This window comes from Danio rerio, chromosome 14 (assembly GCF_049306965.1).
Source record: "Danio rerio strain Tuebingen ecotype United States chromosome 14, GRCz12tu, whole genome shotgun sequence".
Lineage (NCBI taxonomy): Eukaryota > Metazoa > Chordata > Actinopteri > Cypriniformes > Danionidae > Danio > Danio rerio.
Window position 1 is genome coordinate 7,720,103 of NC_133189.1, and position 24,898 is coordinate 7,745,000.

Sequence of the window (24,898 nt, forward strand, 5' to 3'; positions counted from 1 at the left end):
AGTGTTGTGCATTAAAGGTGCAGTAGGTGATTGCCTTCAGAAGCATGTGTTGTTGTGCTGGTTGAAAGTCTCTTCACAGTACAATAATAATGATTAAAGTAAATGATCTAAATGTGTTTATATGTATTCTGGGTAAGGCATAAAACTAAAAAATGTTCATCCAATTAAATAGAGTTGGGCCGACATCTCCCATAATTCCGATAAGTAGCTCAAACTGTCTGTCAGCAAACGTAGATTCGGACTTCTGCGCATCTCTGTTCACGCAGATCTGCCATTCGCACGTGCCCGCCTGCATGAGTGCTGCACGTTGACGAGACAATCACGGACGCGGTGAAATCAAATGCTGAATTGAAACTTTTGAAAATCCTGAATCAGTATTGGAGTTACTTTTGCACGCTAGAGAAAGGAAAACACCTTGGCTGAAGTATTACTTTTATTACTATTATTAAGTGTACGTCAGATTGTGTTGTGTTATGAATGACATTTGTACAGACGTGTTGTTCAGCCACTGAAATCTCCCGGTGAAAGATTGATGACTATTTTCAGTTTTACAAGGGACCTTTTCCAGCATCGATAATGTAGATTTTTATTTAGTTTAACAACAAAACATCAGTTAATATCGCTATTCCACCTCACCTTCTTTATTGAGCTAAAGTTGCTTTTATATTCACTTTGGGTCATTTTTGAACAATAGCAGCCTTCCTGTACTGTTTACCATGCTACCCTGAATATTGCTCTGAAATAGCATGCAAGTATGGCTTAGTAATAAATTGAATTCCTGCACGCCGCCGGCCAAACACTATCTAAACTGGCGAATGAACTAGTGGGTTGTCTGCTGGTGTGACACCGTGTGGGCGTTTTTGATTTCAGGAGGCATGGCTTTGAATCACAGTCCTTCTCTGCCGTCCAAAGATAATATGCTAAGCAGTTAGCATTTTGGCAGATTACCTACTGCACCTTTAAATGAATGTTTAACATTGTCAGTAAAACTACTCTAGCCTATATAATGTTAAATATAATGCAAAAGGGAATCTGATAATTACAAATGTCTGATTTTACCAGTAGAAAAAAATGGTCTAATAATGTTGTCAATGACAGATTGCAAGCACATCTCAAACATAATAATTCTAATTAAGTCTATTTAAAATGTAGCATATTAACCAACAGTAAACCTACATATAATATTGTTGTTTTACCATATGTTTGGGAAATAACAATAAGAATAACCTACTTATATTAACCTTTATTTTATATCTACAGAATCGTGAGAAAATCGTAATCTTTATTTTGAGCAAAACAATCGTGATTCTCATTTTAGCCAGAGTCATGCAGCTCTAGTGTGAGTTGAAGGTGGTTGGAGCTAAACGCTGTAGAGCTGTAACGCTCCAGGAATTGAGTTTGAGACCATTGTGTTAAAGAGACTATGCATAAGAACATTTGCATATTTATCGTTTTACATGGGAGTTTTCAATGAAAATGAAAGCCGAACTGTTCTAAGAACAGTCATGTACTGTTGTAGTTGTTTCCATGTGAGCCTGGAACAAAATTACAAATGTATCTTGGCCCAGAATTCTTGATATGGTTTGACTACAACCAATGTTGTTTAAATTACACTTACTTTACCAAGGCAATGACTGATTTGTAGCACATTCCAAATATTTTCATTAGCAGCACCACTGTGGAATATGACGGGACCAGAACAGAACCATTAAACCCAATAGTGAAAAACAGTTAAAAGCTTGTGCAAACACATCAATGCTTTCTGAACTGCAAATTTGTTACCAGTATCATTTTTGTTGTGTTTATTTTGTTATTGAAAGAAGAGCACAACACATGTTTACATATTCATCTTAAATGGCTCTCATGCTGTGTTCACACCAGACGCAACACACACGAATAAGTCATGCTATTCGCATGTAAATAAATGCAAGACCATTTTGAATTCACTTCTTAATAGATGCATATTCGTATCATGGGCAGGGCTTCTTTTGGCCTGGTGACTCTTGCTTCATTGCTAAATGGCTAACATGGATTTTACTGAGAAAAGATAAAAGTTCTGTTTGTGTGCTTTTGGAAGGCTGAAAAACAGCATATATTCATCCGGCGCCATGTCTGAGTCCACTAAATCCTTTCAGAGGTGCACCCAGCTCTGTGAGTTCATTAACTCCTCCAGAAATTGTACCAGGATAAGGAAGGTTTTCAGCTGTGTTTCTGACTGAGCTGAGCCCAGATGGATAAGCTGTTGTCAGGTGTTGGCGAGAGAATTTCCCCTCGAGACATCAACAAAATGCTCTACGTCATAATCGTGCCCCTACAAGAGAAAGCTCCTGATTTGTTACGTGGCGCAAATGTCCGCTAAAGTTCAGATTTTCCAATTTGAGTGATTCGCATGTCAAACACTTATCTAGCGCAAAACACGCCATTGGCGCTGCCTCATTTGCGTGAAACGCACCGCAGGATGTCTAATCACGTCTTTGCATTGACTTAACATGTAAATCACTCGCGCTTGATGCTTCATCTGCATCTGGTGTGAACGCAGCACCAATATTTGATTTTCGATGTTAGTACATACATCCTTGAAAACGTATTTCCAACTGGCAACCAGTGTCACTAATAACAAAGATTTCAATAATTTTTGATGGCCATTAAAAGGTTAATATAGTGTTTGCCTTGTAGTATTATATTATATAAAACAGTAAAAGGAATTAACAAGCTGTCTGACATTCTAATATTTTAGGAACAGGACATTTGTTTTGGGAACAGTACATTTATGCCAAAGGGGAGAATGAAAACAGAACAGGAACAGAACAAAAACAAATACACAAACACAGGGTATAAACTGCAACTGAACCACGGTATGAAAAACAACATACTTTAATTTGGGGGAAATAACACAATCAAAATAAAACTAAACAAAAAACATGGGGGCCACATTTTGTTCCTCAAATGTTTGAAATGTCTCATCAGGTTTTTTGGCGATAAGCAGGGTGAAGTGTTTCTAACCCGCTCTGCCTCACAGGGTGACCTGAGTAACAGTACAGTGCTTGTTTTTCTTCATCCAATCACATTTTTCCTAAACACAGTCAGAAAATGTCTACTTCATCAATTTCAGCAGTTCAAGAGGTCAGATTTTTTTGTGACGTCACAAACTTCTTGATATCATTCCGCATGAAAGTGAGCCTCTTTTTTTAATGTTGAATGTTGATCTATGAAACAGACTTTGCATCCAACTTTAAAGTGTTTTATGAGTCAACATTATTGCACTGCAATGTCTGAGCATGAAAACATACACTGAAGGTATGCAGAATGAGAGGTTTCAGACATTTGGAAGACGACATTATTGGGTGTGGATGCAGGTTGAAGGGGAGGACAGGGATAACAGTACAACGTAAAAGTTGCACAAGTTGCATCATGTGCTCAAGGCAATTCATTAAGTAAGGCCTCAAAATATCAATAAAGTGACAGACGTGTGCTTATACATTATGTAATGTGGTAATTTTGAGAACAACGTCAATTAACCCAATGGATTTTTAGTGAGAACACACAATGCAACAATGCAGCACTTACAATACAAACATGACATTCATTTAGACAAAAATGACCAAAGGAGCACCCAAAACAACACAATATTTAAACAAAAATATCTGTTTTGAACAAAAGCAAAACCACAACAGAGTAAACCATTACAAAAGGTTGCAGTTATAAAAATGGTAGTGGTTGATCTACATTAAGGTGTATTCCGTACCTCTTACATTTTAGTGAAAACATGGTTCATAGAACATTAGCATTAAGCCCAAGATATTACTCCACGCAAGTAGGAAATGCAGCATCAAAAATGTACCAGAAACAAATGCAAAACAATGTCTTATTGCTTGTAAAAGAGCCACTATAGTGGCCAGCAAGTTCTTGTTAAGTTTGATAAAGTTGTTAAAACCGCTGATATGTAATTAGCTATGGTTACCTTAAAACTAACATATCAGGTTAAACGGCACACATTTTTGCACAAACAACTCAACTGAGCTCCTGAGGTTTGCGGGAGTAACATAAGAACATGTTAAGTATGCACAACTGCAGAAGCACTAGTGTTTTTGTACTTGCATAGAGTATGTTTCTGGTCATAATGTCATTCACAGAGGTGGTTACTATTCCTTAAAATCTGAAAATATGAGGTTTGCACAAACTGAGATTAAACCAAGTCGCTACAGAATTCTGTCATGTTTATAAAAACAACCCCCCCCCCCGCCCCCCCCCCCCCCCGAATATTCCTATGAGTTAACACTGAGTTAAAAACATGGATGATAATGTATGTCTATTCATAGAATAGCATACCCATCATTTAAGACACACCCTCTTGCCAACACACACACACACAAATGAAATAAACCCTTAAAGAGGCCCTGAGTGCCTTACCGTGGGGAATTAAATCCACTGTCCACAGTCACACTGCTGGAGTCCATACTGTCCAATCGAGTAGAATGGACCGATTTTTGGCTGTTGTTGCTCTCACCTTCCTTAGGACTTAGAAAGGTCAGGTTCTTCTCAAACTTCCGTTGCAAATCCCGCTCTTTCTCCCGTTCCAGCAGCCATTGCATTGTCCCTCCCTCTTCTCTGACTTTCTCCTCTACTCTGTTCTTATGACTAGTCTCCTCTGAGTCGTCATCTGACACGTTGTAATAGTCAAAAGTGGTTTCCGCGCATGAGGCTTGCTCCTGAGCCGAGGATGGTGGCACAGTCAGTGGTAGAGGTTTATCAAAAAGCTCCTGAGTCTCCAGGACTTCTGCCGACTTTGTGTGAGGGGACTTACCTATCGTACCTGGCCTAGAGAAGCTGCTTTCTACATAGTCGGGAGATTTGAACAGAGTCTCTTGGCTGTAAACCTCTGGCACTTTGTCCAAGTCACCTGAATCGGGATTGTGTTGGTGCAATAATCGTCCATTGGGGAGATGCTCGGGAGTTTGGCTCGTTGACGCTACAGAAATACTACTTTGTCCCTTCGTTGTTTCCTCTTTATATTCTATAGGGTGAGGAGGTGTAAGATGTGGGGTAAGTCGCTCTGAAGAAATCCCCTTCCAGACACTATCCGTAAAGTCATGACTGGGTTTTATAAGAGAGGATGGAGCAGAGAGAGAAACTTCATTTGCTGCAGTGCACTGGAAATAGTCGTCCACAGGTGCTTTGGGAGAGCAAGACTTCAGGTCGTTGTAAGCAGGAAGACTATCCCTGCTTTTACTCCTCTCCAGCGTCCGGTAATGCACAGCATCCTCTGAGGAGCCTCTTCCTACATCAGGCACACAAACATCAGAGTGTAATCTAGCAGCAGAGAGCATGATGCGAGAATAGTGGTTTGCCTGCGCGGATGCCCTCAAAGTACCATCGTCAGTGTAGTACCGACTTCTGTCATCAGGACTGCACTCAAAGTCCTCTGGAGGACCTAAGAACGGACCACCAAGTGGCCCTTTGGAGTTGTCCATGGAGCGTGACCTTTCTTTGGCCTTGTCCGACCTCTCATTACGTGACTTTCTCTCTTGAGTATGACTATGACTTCGGTGGACTTTGGAGTGTGACTGTGCCCTAGAGGGTTCTGGGAATGGCATTTCTGTCCTCCGCTTTGCCAGTTCGCCAGAAACATCCCACTCTGGAGCAGTGGTGAAGTGAGACTCTACAATGTTGGGATTGCTATGAACCATATACTTTCCTCTGTTCCGCTCCATGGACATCATGGTTTCACGTGGAGAGCGTACCAACGAGGAGCTGTAGAATCTGTAATCCCGGTCATAGGTTATATCTAGATTGGATCCATCAGATGGATCCCCCCTGGATGCACGTGTTTTACTATGCGAACGTGAGGCCTTGCTCTGCTGGGCTTTTCGATGGCTGCGGCTCCGCTTGCTGCGGGCACTCTGCTGAGCTGAGGAATTTGCTTTGTTTCTCTGTGCCTTCTCCTCTTCCAAACGCTTCATTACAGCTGTGTGGCGAGCCAGGTTCTCCACCGTAAGATCTGGGTTGATCCGACGAATGATCTCCATCTCCACCTCTCTAGGAACAGTGGTGGGTGTCTCCTCATCTCGCAGTGGCCACTCCTCAGGTGGGAATTGGGCAGAAAACGTAGCTAGATGTTTTGTCTTGTCCTTCTTAAAGCTTAACCTGAAAAGCTTCAGACCAAACTTTTTAGATTGCTTTTCCCCACTGCTGCTGCTTCCATCTTTGTGTTTGCTGTTTGTCTCTGTTTTAAACGGAAAACTATGCGCACTTTTACTCTTCTCTGACGGCTGCTGAGGAGGCGGAGACACAGGAGAAGACTCTTTATGCTCCTTAGACCTTCTCTGTAAGGTTGAGGTATGTGTACTAGGCATGTCCTCCCGGTAACTATTGTTGTAGGAGTCACTGTGGTTCTTGTGGTGGGTTCTTTCCCGAACACATCCAGATGTGGAAGGTGTCATGGTACCTGAGTGAGGAGAGGTACAGGGCTGCTGCTGCTGCTGCGGTATCCTCTCATCCAGGTGGTACCATTTGCTGTTAGTCCTAATTAGGGAAGGTGTGATGAAGTATGTCTGCTGGGTTACAATGAAATAACCCTCTGGGGTGGGGTAGATTTTCCGCTCTCGGACCAGCATGTTGAGAGTGTGCCGCAGAATCTCCATACTTGGAGTGGGGACACCTACCAAACAGAAAGAGAGACAAAAGATGATAAGGTTACGTTGAAACTAACAATATCTACAACACAGAAATAAGCCCAATTTTAATATAATTGTAGACTAATATCACAAGTATCCCAACAAATTTTAGCGTGTGTGAATGGGATGGTGTGTGGATGTTTCTCAGTACTCTGAATGCTAGGTTGCGACAGGAAGCAAATGTGTTAAACAATTGCCAAAGGAATTGCTGGTTCATTCCACTGTAGCAACACCTGATAAAGCAGGGAATAAGCCTTTGGCTGCCTCTCACTTCATTCTCTCATATTGACCAATAAAGGCTAAAATCAAAAGCATTTAATTAAATTTCACATCCTCCTTCTGATTACATATGTGTGTCTGTGCTTAGACATATTTAATACCGCCTTTCCCATCTGGTTGACTTGTTTCAGAGCTTTGCCCCTCTGCTTGCATTACTCCCCATTACATCATGGAGTCCTTAAAACCAGCCTAGTGTGACGCAACCCCCCTTCCCCCACCCCCTGCAGTTAAAATGCAGCAGCCAACACCCCATTCAAATATCTACGCTTTTTTTTTTGTTTGGGAGGGGGGGGGGTCTACAGTACATCTCTGTCAGTGCTATAAACCTCCAAATAGAGATGTTTGTGATGATAGCTTAGGTGAGTGCATTTGTGATGTCATACTCTTAAAGGGAAACACAGTGCCTGTGAGAACTGTTCTTTTTCACACTCCTCTCTCTCTTTTCAAACACCTTTAGTAAAATTAGGGATTAACAAAGTTGTTTGATGGTTGTGTCATTACTGCTTTGTCATTTGCAGTATAATTGTAGTCCAGCGCACTGCTATGAGGTGGAGAAGGGTTGCCTGTACTTACATCATAGTTACTGCTTAGTTTCTGTCAATGATTTGCAATCCTAATTCAACCTTACAAACACTCTTTCCATGCCTCACACACACACACACACACACACACACACACACACACACACACACACACACACACACACACACACACACACACACACACACACACACACACACTTACAATTGTCTAATCCAATCGAGAACAACATCCTCACATACTGCGGAAATTCACTTTGATTCTACTTATCCTGAGCTGATAAATTGAGAAGTTCAATTTCTACACATTTCAACAACTATTAAAACATTGGGAAATTTAAACATTCTTATTTATGAAATATCTAAACTATGAAATCTATAAAATAGAAGTATAGACTGGGAAAATAGCACTATCGTACTTCATGTTTTAAAATGGCCCACAATAAAAAAAATGAGGAGTGTTAATCACTCACCCTCATGTTATTCCAAACCTGTGAGGCCTTTGTTTGTCTACAAGATACAAATTAAGTTATTTTAAAACAAACCAGGGAGCTCTCTCATTCTCCATAGACAGCAACGATTTCTACACATTCATTTATTCCTTTTCTCTGCTCAGGCCCTGTTTACACTAATGCGAATTAAGTTTGAAAACGCATACGTTTTGCTACGGTTACGCCATCCGTCCACACTACGCAGGAGTTCTCGAGCACCGAAAACAGAGCTTTAACGCTACCGGGAGACAGCAGACTAGCCTTCACTGTAAACAACAACATGGACACAGAAACGGGAGCGTTGCTTGCACTATTGTCTGTTTTAGGCGCCATTGTGCAGTTATTCATTTGTTACATTTAGTAACAACTCGACCTCGTCGTCTGTCCACAAAAATACCTCTCTTGCTTTCTTTGCCATCGCGTTCATTGTTCAACCGGCGTTTGTTGACTAACAATAACTAAATGCCGAGCGAGACACAAGCTTCCTGTTTATACTAGAACGCGCATGCCCAGAGTGCGCGAATGGTCATGTGATATACGTTTTTGGTGGCGTAGTGTGGACGAAGATAAGTTCAAAAACGTTTAATGAAACGCTAGTGTGGACGCGGATCGTTTTTGATCTAAAACGCCATTTTTAAACTAAAACGCACTAGTGTAAACGGGGCCTTAGTCTCTATTTCAGAGGTCACCGCAGCAGAATTAACCGCCAACTATTCCAGCATATGTTTTTTTGCAGCGGACGCCTTTCCAGCTGCAACAGAGAATTGGGAAACACCCACTCACACTCAAACTATTTAGTTTATTCAATTAAACTATGGTGCATGTCTTTGGACTGTGGGGGAAACCGGAGCAAACGGAGGAAACCCATTTGGAGAACATGTTAACTCCACACAGAAATGTCAACTGGCCCAGCCGGGACTCGAACCAGTGACGTTCTTGCAGTGTGGTGACAGTGCTAACCACCGTGCCACCCTGGTCCCTACTCTTTCAGGATAAAACATCTTCAATGTGTGCACATAAAACAAACATAATTGAGTGTTCCACTCAGTAACTCTAGACATCCCAAGTCTCCCGGAAGTTTTAGGAGTCTCCCGCAAATGCAAAGAGACTCCCGAATTGCCGCAAACGAGTGATAATCTCCCAGAAATTGCGTGTCTCAATCCTGGTCCTCAAAAAAGTCGCGCCCCACAGGATCCCCCCTCCCCCCTTATCATTTTTGTTTTATGTGTGCACAAAAATATTCTTGTAGATTCATAATAATCCAATTCTACCACTGAAAATAAATAGACTGTTTTGACAATTTTTTATGGAAATTTTATAGAATTTGAACAAGTAAGGACCACCGCTGTCTAGGGATGATTAGGGAGCTCTCGGATTTCATTCAAAATATACTAAAAGAATGGAGGTCTCGTGAGTTTAAAGCAACATGTGAGCTTTCGGAGAATTTGATGTTTCCCCATTCAGATAGAATGTCCGAGCACACTGCGCGAGAGGCGTTTTAAAAATGATGCCGAATGAAATGACTTGTCTTAAAGGGACTTTGGTATTTATATAATATGGCAGATGCCTCACTTTATGATTAGAAAAAGGTAACCTAACAAACCAACCTGATCTCACGTGGAAACCTAAGTATTTTAAGTCGTAAAAATTCATACTATTTCAGTCGTATGAAAATGACAAATTTTTAAAAGGAGGAGTGGCACCAAACCCCACCCCTAAACCCAACCGTCATAGGGGGACGAGCAAATGATACTAAACTGTACGAATGAGATCGTACAAATTCATACGAATTAGCCACTACGTCAAAAAGTTACGAATTGGCGAGACATAGCATTGAACAAACCGAATCAAACTTGACCTCACACATAAACAATTATACAGCTATCTTCATGGGGACCTCCAATAGATGCAATGCTTTTATATTGTCCCTACTCATAAACCCAACCATCACAAGAAAACAATCTGCCATTTTTCATTTAAAAAAAAAACGTCATTCTGTGTGATTTATGATGTCAAAGTTTACTGATATTGCTATACTTGGGACATTTGGAATCACGGTTATAATTTACAAGGACTCTCCATATGCATAACATTTTATACTGTAAAAACATGCCTTATCCAACTCCTACCCCAAAACCCAACCCTCACAGGAAACCCAAGTCAAATTTTGAATGTCAAATTAAAGGTGCAGTAGGTGATCTGCCAAAATGCTAACCGCTTAGCATATTATCTTTGGACGGCGGGGAGGGACTGTGATTCAAAGCCACAGCCCCTGAAATCGCGGGTGCGCGCAACAGCAGACAGACAACCCACTAGTTCATGTCATTCGCCAGTTAGTTAGTGCCAGCGCCGTGCAGGAATTACATTTATTACTTTGCCACACTTACTTGCTATTTCAGAGCGAATATTCAGAGTAGTGGTAAACAGTATAAGAAGGCTGTCATTGTTCAAAAATTACAAAATGTGAATATAAAAGCAACTTCAGCTCAATAAAGCAGTTAGGCGGAATAGCGCTGATGTTTTGTTGTTAAACTATATATAAATCAACATTACAGATGCTGTCAAAGGACCTTATGAAACTGAAAATAATCACATCAATCTTTCACCGGGAGATTTCAGTGGCTGAATAACACGTCTGTGCATATAACCCATTCATAACAACACAATCTAACATAAGCTTAGCCTGACTAAGTTTTAAAACAACATTACCTGTCTAACAGTGATACTTCAGCCATGGTGTTGTCCTCTCTCCAGCGTGCTAAAGGTAACTCCAATACTGATTCAGGTTTTTAAAAGTTTCAATTCAGCATTTGATTTCTCCCGTCTGTCTCGTGACCGCGCGGCCGCTTTAAAGGTGAATTATACTCGCGCCTGGCTTTACAGTAATCGGCCCGAGCTTATCTGACCTTCGGCGCCTCCGGCTCCAACTCGGCATCGGCGAGCGGCCCGCAGCTCGTTCGTGCGCACGCGTTTGTGATGCAGACGGGCACGCGCTAATGGCGGATCTGCGTGAACAGATGCGCAGAAGTCCGAATCTACATATGCTGACTGACAGTCTGACCAGCTTATCTGAATTATGGTGGATGTCTATCCGACTCTATTTAATTGGATGAACATTTTTTAGTTTTATGCCTTACCCAGAATATAAAAATACATATAAACACATTTAGATCATTTACTTTAATCATTATTATTGGACTGTGAAGAGACTTTCAACCAGCACAACAAAACATGTTTCTGAAGACAATCACCTACTGCACCTTTAAGTATGAGTTTTAAGCGTTTTGCATTATGAGGACACAAATCATGTCCTTGTAAACCATCTTAATAAAGCACAACTAGGTCATTGCCATGTTATCATGCAATTGTGAGTCCTCGTAAACAACATAAAAACGTACATCCGCGCACACACACACACACACACACACACACACACACACACACACACACACACACACACACACACACACACACACACACTCACTCTTTCTGACCTGCCTTTTTGATGCTGGTTATATAATCCGGTTAAGGTCCAGGTATGCAAGAGTATAGATGGTTCAAATCCTTGTTCAAGGCAAAACCTGGAAGGATGAGGTCATGATTCTATAGCAACCTCAGGAATTACTTTTGACTCTATAGCAACCTCACTGCCTCACAACATAAGGGACACTGAGCTCATTAGGAGCTGCTGCATCTGTTTAGCTCAGTCGTGCTCATGATATAATGAACGTCACGTGACCGAGATGCTGAATCTGACCCCATCTTCAAGGCACAAAAAACATGACTAATATTTAATGAATCATTCCGTGCTTCGCCAGTACAATATGAATTAATAATAAAATTGACATTTGCAATATATTTGCTGATGCTTCTAGTCGCGTCACGTTAACCAATAACCTTGGAGAAAATTTTTTGACAAACCACTCTTTTATCTCTCTGGCACTTTAACTGACACTTGCACCAGACACTTTCTTACACTCACTCCATAAAAACAACAATATTGTGCACTCATGAAGTGAGGTTCACAGTGGTGAGTGGACTTGACAAACCACCAGTAGAAACACCCTTCTCTCTATAAAAAAAACTACCACCTCCTTATTCTAGCACTTAATTTTCTGAGCACTGAGGCCCCGTTTACACTAATACGTTTTAGTTTTAAAATGGCGTTTTAGAATGAAAACGATCCACATCCACACTAGGGTTTCACCAAGCGTTTCTAAACAACCCTCCGTCCACACTACACCGATGAAAACACGTGACCACACACACACACACACTTTGGCATGCGATGCAGCTTACGTGGACGTCTGAGCTCCAAGCAGTCATCTACCCAGATGAGAGCTGTGCACGTCGGACTGTTCATCAAGGATCTCCCGCTGGATGTAATCTCACTATATTTGCATTATTTGTTAAACGTGATATTTAATTCATCTTGTTCTCCATCCAACGACATACTCCTTGACCTTTTGAATCTATTACTTGTTCTCAGGTAACGTGTTTTGGCTGAGCGCAAAGATAAGTTAATATATAATTATTATTGTAACCACATACACTGATTCTGAACATTTGACTGATTTCTGCCTTTATTTCCTATATTGTCTAAACTTATTGCAGGTTATACTTTTATAATGGCCATTATTGATTATTAATACTGATATTCAGCAAAAGAGAGGGTGTGTTTCATATTTTCGATGAAAATGAAAGGAGGCAGTAATGTTATAGGCTCTGTTTTGTTATAAATGTCAATACAGTGAAGATGACGGTCATATAAACGTGTAGCTACACGACGCCTCAACATTTTTGTTGTCTGTTAAGTTAATATCAAAATGAAAATAGGCAGTTCCTTAAATCATGTTTTCATTTTATTGCTAAGAAAGTGAAACAACATAGCCAGGGTGATGTGAATGTTATAAAGTAAGTTATAAAGTACACTGCTACCTTTGAATGTTTACCTGATGTGTCCTCGGGATTTGTTTTCCATATCTAACTTGCATCTTCTGAACTTAGAAGGAGTGGATGCAGGACTGAACTTTGTGTGTAGGCTACTTAATATTGATGGAAAAGCCCCAATCAGACGAACATCTGCAGCCATGCCTGCGTTTTCAGATGTCTCAATTTTCCCCCATCCACACTGACTCGGAGCAGCAGTGTTTTAAAACCAAAATGGCCTCTCCATATTTTCAAAAAGCTCAGTGTTCGGCGACTTAGTGTGGACAGATGGCGTAACCATAGCAAAACTTTTGCGTTTTCAAACTAAATTGTATTAGTGGGTCACACTTTACAATAAGGTTCATTAGTTAATGTTAATTAATGCATTTACTAACTTGAACAAACAATGAACAATACATTTACTACTGTATTTGTGTAGGGGTTTTATGTGACTTCTCTGTCTCCCTCTTGTGTATTATTATTTGTATGCAGTTTCACCTGTTATCAATTTGCTTGTTTCCCCGTCCCCATTCCTCTCACCTGTTCTCCCTGATTATTGTAGCTATTTAGTCTCCCCTTCTCCCTCGTTCTGTGCTTGTTAATTGATTCTGTGTTCAAGTGTTGCGTGAGTTACCGGTACCCTGTTCAAGATTGTTTCGCACTTTGCACTACGCCTCGTCAAGTCTTGTATTGTCTATTTCACCACATTTGATCCTGTTATCTGTGCTCTGGCTCACCTCTGCTCTGCCCACAGTCCACGCTCGAGTGAGGTCTCATCTGCTTGGCTTCCTGAGGTCTGTCCTAACTTTACTACTGTTATTCCAAGAAGATCTCTTTCGTTTGATCAGTCCACCACCGCCCAGAGGAGGGTCGTTTTTCAGACTGCCTGTGTTTCTATATTTTTGAGTGACTGTTACTTACTGCCAAGGAGAGCAGAATTGTGGATTTGGTTCTGTTTAATAAATATTCCTTTAATCTTCTCCCTTGCGCTTGGGTCTCCATATATCCTGACAATTTGTTCATGTTAGTTAACGGTAGTTAATGAAAATACAGTTGTTCATTGTTAGTTCACGTTAACTCATGGTGCATTAACTAATGTTAAAAAGCATGGACTTGAATGTTAATAATGCATTAGTAAATGTTCAATTATGATTAATAAATGCTGTACATGTGTTGTTCATGATTAGTTCATGTTAGTAAATGCATTAACTAATGAACCTTATTGTAAAGTGTTACCTATTAGTGTAAATGGGGCCTGATAGTTACATTTTGTATTGCCTCTTGTTGAATCGCTGAATGCCTATTCAATTTTAAGTCTCTTTGGACAAAAGCATCTGCTGAATGACAAAGGCCCAGTTTCCACTAATACGTTTTTGTTTTAAAACAGTGTTTTAGAATGAAAGCGATCCACATCCACACTGGCATTTCATCTGGCGTTTCTGAAAAGATCTCAGATCACATGACCACACAGACACTGTGGCATGCGCTGCAGTGTATGCGAAAGGTCTGAGCTCCAGGCAGTCAGCATGTGCTTTGAGCACCCCTCTCCAGTTGAGAGCAGTGCACGTCAGACAGTTTATTAAGGATCTACTGCTGCATCTCATCCCACTATAGTTGCTAAACATGATATTTAATTAATCGTGTCTCTATCTAATGACTCTTTAGTCTTTTGAGCCTATTGCTTGTTCTTAGGTAACGTGCTTTGGCTGAGGGCAAAGATAAGGTAACATATTAATTAAGGTAACCACATACACTGATCTGGGGCAGAGCTGTTATGGCATTGTAGCTGTTTTTATTGCCTGTGCCTTTAATGTGAATGAGCTGGTTCTCCACGCCCACCGTTCCCAAGTGTGTATCAGAGTCGTAGTCTTCACGTAGATAAACAGCACAGTGACAGACAAGAATGAGGCAGATCTCCCTTACTACAGTAAGAACTTTCTCAACTATTATTTGATATATTTGTTGTGGAGTCAATTCAAGCCTTTCTGCAACGATGAGTCCCACACAATGTCGTTATAAAATTTGCTTGCGTGCACACTTACGTTTAGCTTTACACTGTTTTTGCACAGCAAATGTGACAGGATACATGTTAATGTCCACTGCTGCACATCCCCGTCAGGTCAATGTATGAAATAAACCTGATTTTAGTCCACGAACCGCGATTGAAGCGTGTTTTTTTTACACTGTATATGCGACTGTGGTAAATTACGTAGCGATTTTACTGTCCCTATTACAAACATGCACTGTTTAAAAAACGTGTTACACTTGTAAAACTCATTCTTGATCATGTTAGATGCTGATTGATGATCACAGAGAGCCAAACAGATCTTTTAATCCCAGTTGCTTTGTGCACATCCTGTCTTGTTGATATGATTATACGCCATACTACAGAGACATGCTAATATGTGGCTGTCAATGAGTTTGTTTGGCCGGTAAAACCGCATTCCTACGTCATGTTGCGGTGAGCCTCCAAATGGGAGGGATTTAGATCCTATTTTATTGTCAGAAAAAAAAGGAAAAAAAAGTGACTTATTGTCTTTATATCGCCCAGATATGACTGTGGACGTGACATATTAAACCAGATTTACAATGAAAATTAACCAAATGTATATTTAGCATTTCAGAAAATGTTTTAATTTTTGCACCACAACATCTTCAATTTAAGCACATGATCTGCATTGATGTGTTATGATTGAAAGATGTTACCTGGGAAGCATGTTGCCAAGTGTTCAATGAGCGTCTCTTGCGTGACCGTCTTGCGGGCAGAGTTCATGGCAGAAATGGCCAGGCACAGGATTTCTCCCAGTGGGATGAACTGGGATTGGCTGATGGGAGACATGCTGATGGGAGACACATCACCTGTGAAGGGCAAAGACCAACGGTCAAAGGTTAACTCCACGTAGCAAAGGTGAAAGCTTAAAAAGGCACCACTAGAAGCTTTAGCTGTGAGAACAGATGCCATGACTCTCAAGAACGCTGCCTCAGTTATAACAGAATATTATAACATTGTAAACAATAGAGAAGATCATAACGTTTAAAGGGGTGGTCCACTACGATAACATATTTTAAACATTAGTTGATGTGTAATGTAGCTGTGTGAACATAAACAACATCTCTGAATGTAAGACGCTCAAAGTTCAATGCAAAAGGAGACATTAGCATTAGAGTTAGCTTAGCAAAGCCTACAGCCAACAAAGTTTGGAGACTACAAAAAATACATCCGGGCTAGTAAGATCCCGGTTATGTGCTTTTTCCAAGCGCACACACCCTGTGCAGTGAAGGAGCGTGGCCAGAGGCACTGCAATGTTATAGCAGAGAAAGATAAACGCTGCTATTTCCACAGAGCTTCCTCGGTTTCTGTATTTGGGCTTCCAAAGGACACGACACGAAGAGAGAAGTGTTTACAATTTAATTTTAATTATTATACAAAATATATAGCTAGCATTTGACAAAGGACAGCTTCCAGAATCTCTCTCAGTTCAATGCTGGACTTGGTTAAAACTCCTCCAACAGATGAAGCTGTGGATTGTGAGACACCCGTGAGTATATTTATTAAAATTTATCAACCTCAGGCATGGTTTCTAGCGTTAATGGTATGTTGTTGCGAGGATGTAAACAAGGATGTAAACAACAGCAAATGCTGTTTGGCATCACTAACAATTTAGCTAAAAATTCATACTTATCAGTCAAACCCCTGTAAACACACACAATCTTCAGCAGCGTTACAGTGTCTCTCTATGTGGAGGCTTTCCGTGCATTTTGTATCTCAAATACCAACTTACAAAAGATATGTCAACGTTTCGTATTACTTACACATGCTTATTCCAAATATATGTAAAAGTCACTTGTCAGGTTTTATTTTAGAAAGCAGGCGTGAGGTTTAGCTGTGTGCTCCTCATTTTTCTGTCTGATTCAGGCAGCTAACGTTGCTAACAGCTACTCTGACTGGACTGTTTACACAGCGCAAAAGCTCGTGCTTGTATGTGACATGGAACCAATCTGCGAATCACAGGACACTATGTTAGCTGACCAATCAGAGCCTCTTGAGGGCGTCTATCAGAGGGCGTCTATCAGAGGAATATTTATTTATCCTATTGTTTATATATGAATATAAACAATAGGAATATTGTTTTCATGTTGAGTGTTGGCATATTGTGTGGTTTGTCGCCCAATTGGGTGTGAAATGACATAAATGACATAGGCAGATTTGGAAAATTTGGGTGATTTTGCAACATAACGCCAGCCCCTACTTATCATGTTTTTCGTGACCTCCCCCAGCCCCCGCCCGAGTTTGAGACCCCCTTGCATATAATATTGCGCCCATATAAATTATGAGAAATATTATCGTAAATAATTGTGACACCACAATATAAACAATAGCGTATAAAATGAAACGATACACTTCTTATTTTGTCCATACGATATATCATCATATTAAAACTCTGTCATCCTAAACTATCGACTTGGCAATTCTCTCTCTGAACCGACCCACATTCTGTACAACTCTCCCAAAAATAGCAGAGAACATCTGGTGCTTGACTCTTCAGCAAGAGACACCCAGAGGAGGCCACCGTCCCGGCCAGCAGGTCTTGGCACCTGGGTAAGAAGCTCAGCATGGATCCCTGGCTCTTAAGATCCAAATCGGGCTTATCGGGTGCAAAGCGAGGACAGAAACACACAGTTAATGCAGGTTTCTGGCTGGCGAAGAACAAGGGTAAGCTGATTAGCACTAAACGCATGTGAACTAGCGCACATGCAAAGGTTGGAAAGCAGCATCCAGACATGCTCAAGGTGGTCAGACTGATAAAGATGAAACGTTGAGCTAAAATGGGTTTGATTGGGGTGATTGATGTGGTAGACAAATGTGAGGTGGTGTTTTCTCAAATAAAGGAAGCATAGATGTCCTATTTATTGTGTGATGGGTGACTAAGATGTGATCAATGTCCAGGAGGTTGTCAAACCTGCTCAAAATCCCCGGTGTACAAGTAACACAAGATGAACTAGATTAACCTTTCTCCAGAACGAAACACTTTAGAACTACTTAAAGGGATAGTTCACCCAAAAATTAAAATATATTCATTATTTACTCTCCCTCAAGCAGTTCCAAACCAGTTCCTTTATTCTGTTGAACACAAAAGAAGATACAGTATTTTGATGACGACGGGTATCTGTTGACATTCAAAGTAGGAAAGCTAATTACTATAAGAGTCAGAAATTAGCAGTTTCCAGTATTTTGCTAATTATCTTCTTTTGTGTTTAACTGAAAAAAAAGAAACTCAAACAGGTTTGAAACAAGTGGTGGAAGTACAAGTTTTGTGTGAACAATTGCTTTTAGAGCAGTCAGTGGTTCCCAAAGTGGGGGTTGTGGAATAATGGGGGTGGGGGGGTTGCTTTGTGATTTCCAAACAGAAAATTAATTTTAAGAAACTATTAGAATGAGCATATTTTTTCAATGTGCTAATTTTTTTTCATTGGATTGTGACCTCTGGGGTCCCATTATGTTAGGGCGTACTCACTCTATGTACAGTTGTCTTGAACCAGGCCAAAGCATGCTTGTCCCCACTCCCATCTCCCCCGACGGCCTGCACTCACATTAAATTCGGGCCTGGAGTAACAATCATAAAGTCCTCGTGCTGCAGGAATTAGGAGGTTTGCTGAAGGTGCGCAGCGGTGGTGCAGTGAGGGGTTTGCGTCTTTAATAACCTACGACAGTCTGCATTCGATGAACAGTAAGAATGATTAATAAACGCATATGAAAAAGTCCCTTAAAAGTTTTGGTCCCGGGCCTGGGCACAGTTCGGATAGCATAGTGTTAGTACGCCCTTAGAGACATAGCAAGGGTCAGATGCAGCAGATCATGAGTGTCTGTTGTTGATTTGCACAGTCACAATTCTCATTATCAAACTGTTTGCTAGTTATTTCAAGAGATCACACTAAGCTGATGATTGATTATAAGCAAGTTTGGCATGCTGTCCTGGGATAAAGCCCTGAGCTCAAAAGGTCCTTGAGCCCTGGGCTCCCTCTTGTTTGCAGGGCAAGAGGGGAGCTTTGTGCTCAGGTAGGTCTCGAGAACTCTAATTTTTTTGGTAAGAGCTGATGACAGAAAGGGATTGCTATGAAGAGATATGCTGCTGTATAAGAGTTTGACTAGTGCTAAATTTAGATTGATCAATTAGTGCATGTTTTTGGAATGTGGGAGGAACCCAGAGGGAAACCCACACGAGCACAGGAAGAACATGCTAACTTTGCACAGAAATTACAGCAGGCCTGTAAAAGAACTAGAACCGGTGACGTTCTTGCTGTGAGGCAACAGTTACTCACTGAGCCACCGTGTCGCCATATCAAGGAAAAGGTGGAGGAGTAGGGGTGGATTCTTCAAATCGAAGATGACTGTAGTGTGAAACCCTGGCTCTTTATAGTGGGTTAGGAATCGTCTGATTAGTGGATCATACATAGTTAATGCACAACCAGCCATGTTCAATCATAATCACGTGATCCTCTCGAAATTAGTCTATAAATAAACTTCACTTTATTTTCAGGATCTGAGGTGAATGATCGGCTGCTGCTTTCATTAGTATGACAATAAACGTCACTTGAAATGGTATTTAAGCTCACTTTAGGAGCATTTAAAACTGAATAAAACAGTGATCTTTGTCTTAGTAGAATATGCTGCTGTTCTGCAGTGACTGTTCTGCTGTGACGTTGCATAAATAGAAAGCATTTCTTAAATTGAGATTGTGTGTCGCAGTCACAGATGGTTAGGCCAAAATCCCCTTTTAACATGGAAAAGATACCTTTTATCATGTGTCACAGTGCAATGTTAGGACTCAGTGTTAGCCGCTTATAAGTTTGCTATTAGGGAATGATGGACAAATAATAAGCCCCACCCCCTACACTATACTCAATTTTAGTTGGAAGTACACTAACATAATTAAATAAAAGTCTCAACAAATTCCGGTTCACACTGACTTTAAAGATGGCCTAGTACAGTAGATCAAACTAATCAGGCATTAGCCATTCAAAGACACATAACTGACAACAAAAATGCCAAAGGCTACAGCTGAAACATGTTTAAACCATCAAAAACAAGTCGATATGTCAAGATTTGTCATAGTGGCATCACATTTGTAAAATACAACTTTAATTCATATGCAGGAGTAAGTGAAACAGAAATTCTCAATTATTATATTATTCCCTTCCCTCTGTAAGTATTTCACATTTTGTCAGTGTAGTGGCTAAATCGTACGAGTTCAGTCGTACGAAAATGTACGATTTTAAAAAGGTGTGCCATCCAACCCCACCCCTAACCCCAACTGTCATTGGGTGATGAGCAAATCGTACTAAATTGTATGAATTAGATTGTACGAATTCATATGAATTAGCCACTAAATCAAAAAGATACGAAGTGCCGTGAGATTGCGTTGGAATATTAGCTGCAAAAATCCTGATCGGAGCATCCCTAGTTTTGACCCAACTTGGCTGTTAGAGCGACAATACGCTCCCTGGCTGTACAAGACTGATCTTAGTAATTAAGTCAGCAAATACAGGAAAAAGAAGTATACTTAAATAAAGGTCAAGTATAAAAGTATTCTTTACTTAGTAAGTAGACTAATATCAACATATATCTCCCAGAAGCCCAGAAAAATACACTGCAGTGACAAAAGCTGCACACTTTGTAGATAAAAAAAGATACTAAATTAAATGTTAATTTTTAGCTTAACGCTTGTACAGTACAAACAGTAGTTTGCAGTCATTAAAAGAAACAAATTAACATCATGGTGACTCCTTGTGTCAGTCTGAACAGTCGCGCTTCACCACGCACCCCATCCCACCCACCCCCGGCCCCCCAAAAAACTGTAAACCTAGGGAAAACACTGAAATGTGTTTTAAAAAAATCTTCTCTCCGTTAAACAGAAATAGGGATCAAAATATATACAGGGGGGCTAATAGTTCAGGAGGGCTTCAACTGTATATTTCAGTCACATTCAGCGCTGTTTCCTCGTTCTACTGGGACTCTCGATCTCCCCTGTGGGATCTTTTTTCACCAGACCTCCTCTCCTCACAGACACTGACATCACTGTTTTCCTTCTCCTTCCAGGAAAGAGCTGCGAGCGCCAGACTGGGACTGCGGTCCTGCGGCTCAGTCACTCGTGACCACAGACACCGTACAGTAAACACAGAGCAGTCCAAACATCACTTCGCCCAGCAGTCAGAGCCCTTTCTCACAGTTCGTCACCACAGCGCATCTCACACCAAGCAGTCTACTAGACAAATCTGCATTCACAGGTGTAGAAATGATCTGAAATTCTAGGGCTGCTCGATTATTGCAAAGATCATCATCACGATTATTTTGGTCAGTGATGTTATGCTGATTTTATTTTAAGGGATCGTTGACCCAAAACTGGTAAAACTGCAAAAAAACATACCTCCTGGAATGTTTTTGCCGCTCTCCAAAAACCTTAAATAAGGGTACATTTTCAGAATGAGCCTGGGTTCCAAACAGCACACAGAAGTATGCACAAGGCATGCGCCATGAGTCACGACGATCCCTCGACCCAGAAGTATAAATCAGCCTTAGAAAGTGCCCTACCAAAATGATCTGAAGTGCCCCAGCGACACAACCCCCCCCCCCCCCCCCCCCCAATTCTTCAGTAATTGCCTCCCCGCACTTCAGATTGTGCGCGAAAACACCCCCAACCACCCCACCGCCGCAAGCTCTTGGATAGTCTCTGCATTGGGCTGCACTGAGCGACATTTCAAAGTAGTACAGTACAGCACAGTAAGGCCGTACTCACACTAGGTACAGTTGCCTCGAACCGGGCCAAAGCAGGCTTGTCCCCCCTCCCGTCTCCCCCCACGGCCCGCGCTCATACCACAAACGGGCGCTTACGTCATCGCTGCTGCGCTGTTCAGTGAGAAGCGCTCTCTCACTCAGCACAGTGGAGATTTATCGTTTCAGTCGTTTGTTATGCAGTAATATGCCGTCAAATATTTCGCCAAACAGTCCTTAGGGATGCGGGGACATGCAGTCAGATATTTCGCTGAACAGATCGGCCACTTTTGGCGCTCATAAACAATCATAAAGCTCTTGTGCTGGAGGAATGAGGAGGTTTGCTGAAGGCGCGCAGCTGTCGTGCTGTGAGGAGTTTGTGTCTTTAATAAACTACGGCAGTTTGCGTTCACTGAACAGTAAGAATGATTAATAAATCCATATGAAACAGCCCCTTAAAAGTCACGTCTCGCTTTCAGTTTCGGGCTTTGGCAAATTTTGCACTCACACACAAGCGTACCGCGCCAAAGCGAACCGCGCTCAGGCACACCTCTTCCAACCGGGCCAAAGCCAGCCAAGTGAACAGTGCTTGAGCCCGATCCAGCGCGCACACACTTCTCAAACGATCCGGGAAACGGGCATGGGCACGGTACGGATGGCATAGTGTGAGTAGGCCCTAAGATTCTGAATGGGTCACCCTGATCAGGCTTGCATTGCCACTGCCAATAGCACTTTTATTTGGTAACATTGGTGTAATCCAGAAACACTACACAGGAAAAAGAATTAAGCAATCGTTGACTTAAATGCAGTACACACAGTTTAAATAAAAAAACTAAAACTCTACAGTCTAAAAATACAATTCCCAGCAAGAATCTAAATAAAAAAAGTCAAGAATGATCCAAATCTCCAAACGATCATTAGGTTTTTCCTCCCCACACAAGTGTACTTTGGCGTGGAGTGTGTTTTCAGATCAAGCTGGGTCTTATTCCAGAAAAATTGGTTTGATTACACAATAGTCTCAGCGAAAGAAGACACAGAGGAGGAGCTGCTCTCTGCTTCCTGCCTGAGCTTTGATCTCTCTGATGGTCCGCTGGTGCTGATAGCCTTCAACAGCAGGATGTGACCGGCTCTCTGCATTACAATGAGGCCAGAAACTCGCACATCTGCAACACACAGTCTCGCTGCATTCAGACCGAATGTCCCACAGTCAAAAGTATTCACTCGGAAAAAGAAACTTTGTGGACCAACTTGATTCTGAATGCTCAATGAAAGCATTCTGTGGTAAAATATGCGTCCAGATAAGGTCGATGATATTTTTTCTTCTGGAGAAAGTCTTATTTGTTTTATTTCAGCTAGAATAAAAACATTATTTACATTTAACAAAAAAAAACATTTTAAGGTCAAAATTATTAGCCCAATATTAGCAATATTTTTTTTCTGATTGTCTACAGAACAAACCATTATTATACATTCATTCATTCATTCATTTCTTTTTGGATTAGTCCCTTTATTAATTTAGGGTCGCCAATGAACCGCCAACTTATCCAGCACGTTTTTACGCTGCGGATGCCCTTCCTGCCGCAACCCATCTCTGGGTAACATCCACACACAGACTCATTCACACTCACACACTACGGACAAATTAGGCTCACCCAATTCACCTGTACCGCATGTCTTTGGTCTGTGGGGGAAACCGAAGCACCCAGAGGAAACCCACACGAATGCAGGAAGAACATGCAAACTCCACACAGAATCGCCAACTGACCTTTCCAAGGCTCGAACCAGCGATCTTCTTGCTGTGAGGCGACAGCACTACCTCCTGCGCCACTGCATCGCCCCATTATTATACACTGACTTGCTTTATTACCCTAAATTGTAGGGGTGTCAAAATTAATTGTTTCTTCGGTGCACCGCGATGCAGACGCGGACAATTCAGTATCGATTCAGTAATAATCATAACCGGTTATTATGTAGTGACCTCATTTATCTCCTATGCGCTCTGTCGCGAGGGAGGTGAGCGCCGGTATTTACAACACTCAGGCAACTCAGGGCCGGCCCGTGGCATAGGCACCATAGGCAAATGCTAAGGGCGCTGTATATCCAGCGGGGTGCCAGAAATGAGCGCGCTTCAGTTGGTTTTGTTTTCGATTTTCCTGACACACATTCAGTTATAGACGGCATTAACTCAAAAACCTCTTACCCTAAAAGTGTGTTTCCTACAAAAAGACAAAGCTGGTTATGTTTCACAGCTGTCTTTCTTTTTTTCGCTCAACATTACGAGCACTGCTCCGTTTAAGCCCTCGCAGTCTGCGTTTACTTTAGCCGGCAGAGCTCGCGCTGAGAGGAGCTCTCAGAAAGGGACCGTCGGAAAAGTGCTTATTTTTTTCGTTTTTTTCGTTTTTCTGCTCCGCTCAGCGCGAGCTCTCCCTGTTGCAAGAGCTTAAGTGTGTTTGTTTGTGTGTGTGTGTGTGCGTGTGTTTGTTTGTTTGATGCTGTCTATGTTTGTGTATGTGTTTGAATGAGAGACGTGGTGTGGTGCTGTGTGTCTGTGTGTTTATACAGACAGCATGTTATAGCCTCCCCCCTAAAATATAACACTATATATGGAAAGCATCGTCAATGCACCGTGATGCACCGAGATATCGAATTGAACCGAATCGATGGCATGATAATCGTAACCGAACCGAACCGTGAGACCAGTATAGGTTCACACCTCTACTAAATTGCCTAATTAACCCTAATGAACCTAGTTAAGCTGAATACTAGCATCTCGAAAATATCTAGCAAAATATCACATTACTAAAACTATTATATTTAGAAATGTGTTGAAAAATTCTTCTCTCTGTTAAACCAAAATAGGGGATGACATATACAGGGGGGCTAATAATTCTGAATACAACTGTATATTTATTTTTTATTAGGTCTTTTCACATTTAATTAATTAATTCTAACGCAATGTTTTGCCGCAGATCCATTTGTAACACTCCTGTTGTCCTAGAAGTCCACAATGAAGTTCACTAGAACTCTAGTGATAGAGGTCTAGTGAAATAAAGCAGCTGAAGTAAATTTCAATCCTCAAATCAATTTTGTATGGAGAATCACCTTCATCTTCATCACAATCTCTGACTAGGTTTTCCCTCATCATTTCCATCAATGTTTAATTATTCATTCACCCTCTGCCCAATTTTAAGCATTATTAAATCAATTCAGAAATTT

General features: G+C 41.3%; 1 protein-coding gene across 4 annotated transcripts in view; it reads right to left on the minus strand.

Annotated features, from left to right (window-relative positions):
* stox2b (storkhead box 2b) overlaps positions 1-24,898 on the minus strand; it is a 139,113-nt gene that overhangs the window by 12,136 nt on the left and 102,079 nt on the right. For all 4 annotated transcript variants that reach the window (XR_012390200.1, XM_009307745.5, XM_009307746.5 and 1 more), the window contains exons 2-3: positions 15,619-15,771; positions 4,411-6,658 (exon numbers count right to left, since the gene is read on the minus strand). Coding sequence is in view for 3 of the 4 variants with exons in the window: in XM_009307745.5 (XP_009306020.1) it covers positions 4,411-6,658; positions 15,619-15,771 (2,401 nt within the window). In the remaining variant the exon portion in view is untranslated. The remainder of the gene's footprint in view (positions 1-4,410; positions 6,659-15,618; positions 15,772-24,898) is intronic.